General features: G+C 34.4%; 1 protein-coding gene across 2 annotated transcripts in view; it reads right to left on the reverse strand.

The window, feature by feature from the left end:
* The window catches only part of LOC126816449 (ral guanine nucleotide dissociation stimulator-like 1), a 29,693-nt gene extending 18,258 nt beyond the window's left edge, over positions 1–11,435 (reverse strand). For both annotated transcript variants that reach the window (XM_050543030.2, XM_050543039.2), the window contains exons 1-7: positions 11,301–11,435; positions 8,224–8,316; positions 7,380–7,582; positions 6,663–6,728; positions 3,255–3,436; positions 2,584–2,702; positions 1,580–1,792 (exon numbers count right to left, since the gene is read on the reverse strand). In XM_050543030.2, coding sequence (XP_050398987.2) covers positions 1,580–1,792; positions 2,584–2,702; positions 3,255–3,436; positions 6,663–6,728; positions 7,380–7,582; positions 8,224–8,316; positions 11,301–11,327 — 903 coding nt within the window. In that variant the 5' untranslated portion in view covers positions 11,328–11,435. The remainder of the gene's footprint in view (positions 1–1,579; positions 1,793–2,583; positions 2,703–3,254; positions 3,437–6,662; positions 6,729–7,379; positions 7,583–8,223; positions 8,317–11,300) is intronic.
* Positions 11,436–11,724: the final 289 nt, after the last annotated feature.

The following is an 11,724-nucleotide window of genomic DNA, read 5'->3' on the forward strand; positions in this document are numbered from 1 at the left end:
GTAAGTGCAGGAGGGCCACACTCCACGTTCGAATCTTATTTCTACTACCAGAAGCAATTTTTTGCTTGTTACTTTTAAAATTAGAAGCAAAAATAAAGTGTAATAAGTAAAAACTTTCAGTAGTTGTAATCATGCAAACAATCTAAAATTAATACAACATTTTTCTGCCTGGTGCCGAATGGAAGTATTGGAACAGAACTTGACCATCTGGACCTTTGTCCTAACCACCACTTGTTCACTAATGTCTATTTTATTGGTTTTTGCATTTACAAAATGCGGTAATCATCGTTTACACCAAAATACTACGTCAAAATGCTGCATAAACCGTGTGAAATGGCCTGTTGGCCTTTTTTGGGTCAATACAGTTAGGGATAACATGACTGGTCAATAATATCACATGGTTTCAGTTTTGCATATATTATTTGTCGAGAAGGTGACGTATTGTTATTTCATTGGTTAAGTTACGTGTGGCTGATTATAACTGGTCTCTTCGTTGAGACTCAAGAGTTTGTTAAAGGAAAGTGAGTCTATACACATCACCGTAGATGCAAAACTTTGCGTTATAGTTCAAATCTAACACATTATTTTAGCACACTTTCTGCATCTTTGCGTCCATTAATTTCATTGTAAACATTTTCAACCTTTTCACAGAATTAAAGATACATTGTGGGAGATAAGATAAAGATGCAGTTCTCGCTATAATAGTTAAAAACTAGATAGTGTAAAGGTAATTTGCTGAAAATTTCAGTCAAATTGATCCACTATGAGCCGAGAAAGAAGCCGGTGAAATTTTTGCATAGTCTCGGTTATCATTACTAAAATCATTAATATAAACAGCATAGTCTCGATTATCCACTTTTTCTGATTTAATTATCTTTAGCCGTTAGCGGCATATAGGAATCTAATCCAGCCTACATCGAAGGCTAGCCTTGACATTGAGAGTTTATTATGGTGTGGATAAGTTAATTAATGTCTAATTGATAATTTAGATAATATTTCAGGCCTAAAGAAAGACTTGTAATAAGCAGATTTTGCTCTTGCATAATGCATGTTTAAGCTATAGAAAAACTCAAGTTTTAAAATTTGCTTTTTTAAACTAAATTACCGTAGATGCAAAACTTTGCGTTATAGTTCAAATCTAACACACTATTTTAGCATGCTTTTTGCGTCTTTGCGTCCATTAATTTCAAAGCCTGGCCACACTACGCACAAAAAAACCCCGATAAGACAAACCAGCGGACATGACAAATTACATATCAATGATAAGCGAACATTCGTCGTAACATTGTGCTATATGTGTACAGACCAGTGACTGTTTTCCATATAAATTGTGTTGCAATTTTCTTAATCCAGATTTTTATTCTTGTATTCACAGTGTAATTAAAACCATTATCAATATTTAGAGTACAGGTATGTAATTAAACAAATTTTAGAAAAATCAACTTTAGCCTCAAGAGTGTCCACAAGTAACCATTGGACAGACAGATGATGGTGATGACAATATACAACCGTATAAAACGGTATATGGATGATTTTAGCCACGACTGTGAACAACAAATAGGGTGATGACAATACTCACTTGAGCAATTTCAATCCAGCGTTGAAGAATTTTAGCTCTTTGCGAAGTCTTCATGCCACGAGTATTGAGAACTGTAGCTATTACACGAAGTGAGACATTATTAAACTGTTGAATCGTGGCCACAACACTGGAAGGATTTTTCCCACCTTTTTTACGTCTCCGAGACCAGACGGCTCCCAGACAATGATGTGGAACAACTTTACGGAACAATTCCTGGAAAAGAAATCAGCATTATTTCTACTAGTTTTTATTTTATTTTTTGCAAGTTTATTTAGTAAAATGAAATGACATGGGGTTTAACATCCTGCTTTTCTGTACTAGCAGGGCTAATGAGAGAGAGAGAGAGATGGGGTTTAATGTCCACTCGACACAAACTAGGTCATTTCAGGACCAACATATGGTTCAATTTTTTATTTTAATAAAGGAGTCTTTAGCAGTTTGAGGAAACCAGAGGACCCGGAGAAAACCCACGAGGTTGGACAGGCAATGCTACTCCTTGTTACGTACAACCGGGAAATCAAAACCATGCCAGTTGACTCAATGACAGACCGTATGATACAGCACGTACGTGCTAACGATTCGGCCATCTCTAGCCCAGGGTTAATGAAGATGGGCATAATAATAATAATAATGACTTTATTTTCTGAGGAAACATATTTAGTATATGAGTTCTAATTTTCAGACAGGTTTAACATCACAAACTAGGTAATTACGGGACTATCGCAGAGGGGGCTATAGCTGTGGAAGGACACCCAAGGACCAGAAGTAAACTCATAAGGTTGGACAGGCAATTCTAATCCTACTCAAGTACAAGCTAGGAATCAAAACCATGCGATTATACTCAATGAGAGACCTTATGATCACCCAACCCCGCCATTCAGACAACTGAACTAAAACTGCATTTGTACCCTCCAAAATAAGCTAGTCCAAAATTGGAGACAATGGACCCGATTTGACTTTATTTTCACTATTCCGTAAGGTACTAATAATATGTTTATACTTACAGCATCTTTAAAAGTGAGTTGTTCTGCCACTGAGCGATTAGATATTTGATTAAATAAAACATTTTTATCACCATTTATACCATGTCTAGCTCCTAAATGCATTTCTTCTATACTCTCTTCTACAACATAAAAAAATAAATAGATATTTCTTTTAAACTCTCATCTAAAATACAAAATTAAACCTAGAATTTAAAAAACACTAGATACAGGAAATAAAAACTATTCAACTCCATCTTACAATAAAATACATCATTGTATTTAAGATTAAATTTTTACAAAAATTAGGCCGCAAAGTTATTCTTTGAAACAAAAGATATCTACACATTTATTTACAAATGAAAAAACAAAATAACAAATGCACACAAATTTTCCAAATAGAAATATAATGTATATAATCAGCAGGTTTTATTAGGGCTTTTACTTAATTACTTTACTTTTAAAGAAGATCTGTTTATTTTTAACTGTATTTTTAAAGAAGATCTATTTAATTTATTTTTAACTGAATTTTTAAAGAAGATCTACTTTATTCTTAACCATTCAATGAAGTTTACAGTCTTCTTTATAACATAACTATAACTACCTGCCTGCTATTTTAACATAACTAACTGTCTACTTTTAAATCATCATCATCATCATCTTCATCATCATCAATAAAGTTCATTATTACTTACCCAAAGTTTTTGCTTCTTTCTGAAATTTTTCAAGTCGATGTCGTGCCCGCACGCCTAGATCACTGTCTGCAATATGTTCTTTAGCAAAATCCTCCAGATCAAGGAGACAAGGATAATCTGGATGTTCACGGAAATCATCAGGATGAGTGTCAAGCCAAACAGATATTACTGATCTTATTGTTCTGAAATAGAGAGAGAAATGGAGTTAATTTCTACTAAACACAAACTAAGTCATTTTGGGACTATATGGTAAAATTTTATTTCAATTGTATGTGTGTCAGGGTCTTCAGCAGTGGGAAGAAACCAGAGAAAAACAACAAGGTTAGGCAGACGACTGGTCCATCATTGTGATTGTTGAATGACTTACCAGTTGTTCAGACCTATGAACACAATCCCACTATTAATAGAACAGACAAATTTAGACGTGCAGATATAGGAACACAAAATGAAATAAAATGAAATGAATTGGGGTTTTACGTCCTACTGTTCTGCTCCTAAACTGGGCTAATGAAGACAGGCATATGCCATACAGTGTGCTATGAGGGAAATTTTGCCCGGGCAGCGGCGCTATGGCCTACTCTTATATCGAATTCCAACTGCCAAGGGATCTTTTACGTGCACGCCAATATGTACACGGGAACTCGTTTTTTCGTCCCATCCTTGTCAGGCCCTCTGTTCTGCATCACTAACAAGGGGGAACCACGCCGGAAAATCTGGATGAACTTTCTCGGCCAATACAGGGATCGAATACCCGACCTCCATGCTAGCGAGCCAGCGTCTTACCCACTTAGCCATGTGATCCCAAAATATCTGAACACAATCAGAACACAGTTACATCCCTTCTACATAAAAAAGGAAAATATTTGCATGTCAGGCTTCGGCCATGTAGTTGCCATCTTTGTGTTTAATTAACAATACTTCAGTCCTTCATGTGTACGGCGTGCTTCCCTCTTTCACGTCTGAACGTACCTCAACTTATCTTTGGGGGAGTCATTAAATACGCCCACAAATTAGTTAAATCACTCTCCCAAATATTGAGATTCATAAACTATCATACTTTCAGTTTTTGTTTATTTTTAAAACTGCATGTTTGAGTATAGTGACCTCCTCCTTCGAGCTGTGAGCTTTCCCATGGTAATTCTAGGGCTACCACAATTATTCACCAAACATATTGGCCTTCGCTTTCATTCTGCTATTGAATGATAATGTGAGGCTCATTATAATTGTATATAGGTTTTAAATCAAGCAATAGAATACGATGTTACTTGACAGCCTAATATTTTGTCCGTTGTTGATGGAGAATATCTGTAGGAATGATAGAATAACATGTCTAATAATAACATTACGTTTTAATGTACCGCCTGTCTCATTGAGTTGATTATCGCTATCAGTTTGTCTGGAGATGGACAAAACTGTCAAGTATCCAACATTTTTAAATTGGAATTACTGGTGGGCAAATAGCCGCAGATGGGGACAAAAATGGTTCTTCTAAATGCAAGAAAATGTAGACTTACTCTTGTAATATAAGGCAACACAAATAAAATAACTTGTTTCTCGGGCACCGCCCGCACGCAAAATTGGTTGCGCGTGCAGTCTATTTATTAGTCTTGATGAAAAAAAATAAATATGTAACGCCCGCCCGCACATCGACAAGCAAGTCGTAAAAAAAATATCCCGCATGTACCTACATCCGCCATACATGTATATCTATTCAAATGTATTAAAACTGATTCAGATGAACATGCTGTCTTTTTTATCCGAACAATGGCGAAGTTTGGCAGATTTGCCTTTTTTATTGATATCGAAAGAACCTCCATTTTGTATCACGTGATATTAATTACCTCCCCTGATAAACTAGAATTTGATTCGTGTTAAAAGTCATTGGCGACAATATTTCAATCATTCGATCGTAATCGGCTCATTATTGCCGGCTTCAGTCGGTCCTTGTTTGGAGAATCCTATTGATAAAATAATGAACCGTAGAACAGGTTAATTAATTATAGCTAAGAATACGATACGATGACGATAGTCGTCATAATGCATACCTTAGAATCTGGGTCATTATTAGCACATTTACGGTAGTTTCGATAATCCGGAAAATAATAATTGGATTACCGATTTGATGGTTTTACAGACCAGTTGTTAGTTAGATTTAAATAGTCATTCAATATAAACACCGGATAGAACACCGAATATCCTGAGAAACACACCGAATATCCCAAGAAACGGTATTTCCGGCAATCTCCAATACCGATGACACGGTGTGACATGCATTGGTTGGAATTCGGTAAATAATTATAAATAAACCGGCGATACTAGATTTAGTTTTAAATACTGTTTACCATGATTATTATTTTTGATACACCTGGTGAAAGAGGCTTAGTTTTTAAAAATATTGTTGTCTTTATGGAGGGCTATTACATAGTCGTATGGAATTTTATTTTAAACCAATTTCAATTATGTGAATTAAATATGGAAAATTATTTTCCTTTCAGTCAGTGTTGTCTCAGTGTTTTAGTAGACTTGATTTTGGGTTTATGTTTTAAGTATGTACAATAAAGTTGAATATAACGGAAAGCAAAAACGTAAACAAGTAATGACTTTCTCATTTAAAAAAAAAAAAAAAAAAAAGAAAGACCGCCCTCCCGCCCCAACAATTTTCAGCAATAGCCAAATTTTATTTTGCACCATCAATGAGTAAAAAAAAAAAAGAAACCGCCCTCCCTCCCTACAGTTTCAGCTGTCAGTTGCCCGAGAAACAAGACATTTATTTTGTGTGGCCTAATTAAGAGATTTTTTTACAGGAGCATTTTTATCATTTTTTGAAATTGAGAGTTTTGTATGGCTACCACACCATTTCATAAACGTGAAGGACTTCAATACTTCAAATTTTCATCTCATTTAATTTTTTTTGTTGGTCAATTTTTGGCCAGGAACTGGACCCCAGTGTAACTTGTTCTTCGTATTCTTCTTTTTGGTGCGGACGCTCTTCGACAAAAGCCTTAAGGCTCGAACAATTCAAGTATGAACGCCTTGAAACTTAGTATGCCTGTTTCTTACAGCGATGATGTCATGGTCCATAGAACGCACGGAGGGCCTGATAACGACAACTGTCTAGTCATTCGAATGGGACAAAAATCGAGGTTCCGTATACACATTGGCATGCACATTAAAGATCCCTTAACAGTTGGAATTATTCTATATAAGAGTAGCCGTAGCGCCGCTGTCCGGTCAATATTTCCATCATAGCACACTATATGGCGTATGCCCATCAAAATTAGTCCAGTCGGAGCAGAACAGTTGGACGTTAAACCCCAATTCATTTCATTTTATTATCATAGTACGCAAGCTTGTACTTGCATATTACTATAATCGATTATATCCTTTAATAATACAAACAAATCTTACTTTAATTGTTCTTCAACCATTTCTTTCCGATCATCATCTTTAGCACATGATTTGAGCATTATAAACCTGTAATAATAAACAATCCATGATATAAACTTCCATAATAATTTCATTTATGATTTGAGCAAAATATCAGTTTCAGTATGGTTCAGCTACCTCGTAAACCACACCCTTAGAGAATAGATTGTCACTTGTTATTCAGTGAATTAGAGGAAAATGATCTGGCGATAAAGATTTTAATGTCTATTGTAGAACGAATTATCAGTTGTAATAAAGTGTTCAGAAACAATTGCTTAATTTTAAAGGGCATTAGGTAAGTTTAGATAAAGAGCTGACAGTTACACTAGCCTCAATCGTCATTACTAACATTGGTACGATAATAAACAAGGTCTTGATTATCCATTTATACTGTAGGCTAAATTATCCATCACAAAATGTATTCAAATCCATTAAATATTGATGGCATCGAGAGTTGATTATACTCCGGATAAGTTAATTAATGTCTAATTAATAATTTAAATAACATTTCAGGCCTAAAGATAGACCTTCAATAGGCAGACTTAGCTCTTGCATAATGCTTGTTTAACACATATACAATGTACGTCCATGATTTATTACTGCACTAAGAGCAAGTAATATGGTTCCAGCTGCTCACTACGGTACTGCTTTTAGAGCAATGACTATAGTGCACAACTAACTAGTATTAAAGAATGTTACCTGTTAATGAGTGTTTTAAGAACCTGTTCAGGTGAAGCGAAGGTACGATATGTTGAGAGGAAGACGTTAAGATGAGATGAATCGAGATCACCCTGACAAGTCTCCATGCATTCCACAAGTCTTTCTAAAGTTCCAGCTTTAACAACTCGGACCTTCAACGTCTCCCACATCAAATGTGACATAAACTTCTCACCTTCTTCTAACTATAAACAAAAACATCAATAATTTACCATTATAGAGTCATGCATATTATATACATGTAATGACGTCGGGTGACCGAATGGTCTAGTGTACTTGCTTTAGATCATAAGGTCTATCATTGAGTCACGTGGTGTGGTTTCAATTCCATGCTTGTATGTCACATGGAATAGGTCGCCTGTCTAACCTTGTGGGTTTTCTATGGGTCCTTCGGTTTTCTTCCACTGCTAAAGCAAAACAATTAAATGAAATGGGGTTTGATGGGCTAATGAAGTCAGCGATGCAGCCTACTCTTATTTTTAAGTCCAAATGTAAAGTATTCTTTTACATGTACACAAGACCTCAGTTTGTCGTACCATCCGAACAACTAGATACTGTACTTGTTAGGCCCTCAATCTCACAACATTGACAAGGAGACCCAGATTGTAAATCAAAATAAATGGGATCAGAGATAATAGTGTAATATACTAATAAAATATATACACATTTATTGCCCAAAAATTAATATTTAGGGTTATTTTACAACAAATTTTGTAACACCCAAATCTATTTTTTAACAATGCCTCAGGATCTGACTACACAAAAGTCATAATCTAACGGTCTCTAGCTAGTCATAAAAATATTTCCTTATTTGAAAATAACATACCCTATCATGTGATCTGTATGTTACCCTTTTAAGGTAAACCATGTAGACAGCACCCTCTTCCCGTTCTTCACGCCAGAATCGATTTCCTTCATCCTGTTAGATTCAAGAAAATATATAAATACATGTATATAGTTAACGCCTGTATAGATAATAGTATATAGATAATAGGATGTATTTAAATTTGCCTCCTTGTAATTCCTTTAATTAATTAAAAGCTTTTAAGATTCGTCACTTGGCACTATAGGAATCCCTGCAAACTACAATATTGTGATTATCAATCAGATCAAAATTGGTTTAATTCTGTTCAGTATTTACAAAGTTATGATAAACTGAAATTTAATTGATCTGTGCAGCTGGAATGTAACAAGATGCCACCATCTTTTATTGGCAGCGGAGAAAATAGGTCTCCAGGAAATTATCAAGCATTATGGTATTTTGATTTCGTTTCTTAATTAAATGTTAAATAATCAATCTAAGTTCATAAGCCGTGAGAAATTTGATATTTCTTTAGGGAAAATGCAAATGACACATTAACCTTAAGCCTTTTAAAAGACTAACCTTGATTGCAATGTTTTGAAAAATGATAGGCCAGTTACAAATTTAATATTTTCATATTACCTCAACTTACACCGGTTACCCATTACAGAAAGAATTAATATTGAAATTTTATTTAAAAGGAACTGGTTTTTTTTCTGAACTCTTAGTCTTAGTTTTCAAAATTCAGACACCTGCTGTATGGAATTAAGTTACCATATGACATCAGGTCTTGTAATAATCTTAATTTTTACTATTAAAACACACTCCTGCACAAATATGCTATAACATATCAGTCATAAAATTACAGCTTTTCAGATTATAGTCTTATTAATCAAAACATCTCAATAAAACTAGTACTCTAGATACTCCTAATTGACTTTAAAAAAGGTATACAAAAAGTTCTAGAACCACTCTATAGCCCACAAAAATATTTATTGTAGATTTCATAAAAAAATAGTTTGTTTCAAAAGAAAATACATGTACATGTATATCTAACAAAACCGACCTAATATAAAAAATTATAGAAAAAATTCAAAAGCCTTTTTTATTGCCCATAACAAATTTTTATTGCATATTTATAGCTTACACATTCTAACTACATGTAATTTATTGATGGGCAACTAACCATGAAGTACATGTACAATGTGGGTTACTGGCAAGGAAATGAAATGGGGTTTAACTTCCTACTGTCCTGCTTTGACTGAGCTTATGAAGATGGGCATACGCCATACTGTGTGCTATGAGGGAAATTTTGCTCGAACAGTGGCACTATGGCCTGCTCTTATATTGAAATTCAACTGCCAAGGGATCTTTAATGTGCTTGCCAATGTGTACACAGGACCTCATTTTTTTTTTTGTCCCATCCAAATGACTATACGTCAGACCCCATGTACTGCACCACTTCCAAGGGGGCAACCATGCCAGAAAATCCTCATGAACTTTCGCGGCTAACGCTGGGATTGAACATGGAACCTCCAGGTTAGCGAGCCAACGTTGTGGCCAAACACAATTGATAAGACCTGTTTCAAATCCGATTGAATCCTAGTCGGAAAGATATCCATCATTGGTACGTGTATTTTGATTTTGTTTTCTGAACCAAATGTTAAAAATCAACCTGAATACATTTTAGCAAGGATTTATTCGTGAGAAATTTGATATTTTACTTTTAGTGAAAATTACAAATCATGCATCGTTACTTTAAGTAATTATAAAATGAAATGCCTGATAATAACTGCAATAGTACCATACTATAATATAAGTATTAAATTTAAATCACCCTTTTCTGTACACTGACCAAGACATTGATCATTATTCAACAAAATTCTGGAACACAATTAAATAACTTATAATGTCTGATAATAACTACAATAAGTGAAATCATGTAATACCACCGGTACAATAACTCACTATATGGAACTGATTTACTCATAAAATGACTTATCATAGTTGTCATCATTGAGTCATTTATTGCATGTACTATACCGTAGCCTTAGTACCATGAGCGGATTGATTAAAGATACGCCACTGCATCATTTTGCATACATGTAGGTCAAATTTTTTCGTCACATAAAAATGACGTTCTTGTAGTTAGAAACAGCCCCAAATGTAATCTTAGTTATTTTATATTAAAACATTACTAACTGCCACTACAGTTTTCCTTGGAAATCACATTTTGAAGAGCATCTTTGATACAAAAACGCTACGATTTTAAATCAAAAATGACTATTTGGCATAAAGAACAATGTATTACCAAATATCGATATAAATTATAATTATATACAAGTTGAAGTAATGGTGGATTTGGGTAAATCATACTATTAAGTTTTACTGGGCTTGGATGAGAAGAAATGGGCTGTGCCAAAATTATCTAGAAACAATTTGAACTGTGTGAAAATATCAACAAAATTTGTGTATCATGAGATTATTGAGCACACTGACTACGAAATATTAGATGGAATATTGCCACTACACTATTGTTAATCATTGATCGTAATTCTTATGAATAAGGACGAAAAATATTAAAAAATTATGTAGCTATGGCTACATTCATTCAATGTTTTGTATTTAAACTATTAACATTTAGACCTCTGAACTACTATGTTTGATGTTTCATTCATGTAGACAGCCTAAAGGCAGGGAAATATTATGAGTGAGTCACACAAGTTCTCTTTTAATGTTACTAGTGACTGTCAAATCAATTAATTCAATTCATCTTCTAGACTTCTTTCTTACACAACCGGTTTGTATCTCGTCTGGTAGTAGCCTATACTAGGCCTAGTACTAGTAGGCTACTACAGAGTCTATGATTTTAAATGTCACCATTTCACTAATCTACTTCAAAATAAATATTTCAAACTATCCGTTTTTAAAGTTTTGGCATAAATACTGTCTAAATATAGATTGATTTGAGTGCTTAAATGTCAATTAACAGTCCAATTACTGTTAGTCAGAATAACAGTAAATAATGGGGTTATCGAACCTGGTTTCTGACAGGTGCCCGCTTTCCACGCGGTTCTACTAAAACTTTAAAAATATATTACCTGACTTTCTTGTCGGCCTAGGTCCATCACTTTCTAAGAAACTATTTTCATTTTTAACTGCAACTTTGTGCAAAGAATTAGCACCATTTTTGACACAAATATAGTAGATTGCACTTCACCCTGGCTTACTTCCGGTTCACCATTTTAGTTTTAAGCGTTCGGTGACTTCCGTGATCATTCGGTTAATCTCGTTACTGAGATGAGCAGATTTATCATGATCACCGTTATTCATAGATTAAAACGGCTACCTATGACGTATAAGTTAAAGTGACATGCCGTACAAAATGAGATCAAAACGACATTATGATGGGACTTTCTCTAATTTAATGTTAATGTTGGTATCCGTGAAATTATTCACACTGATCAATTTGCAAGCTGCTACAAATGATGACATGAGCCCCCAATAGCCAATATTAACTGTTTT

Source organism: Patella vulgata, chromosome 1, assembly GCF_932274485.2.
Source record: "Patella vulgata chromosome 1, xgPatVulg1.2, whole genome shotgun sequence".
NCBI classification, from domain to species: Eukaryota; Metazoa; Mollusca; class Gastropoda; family Patellidae; genus Patella; species Patella vulgata.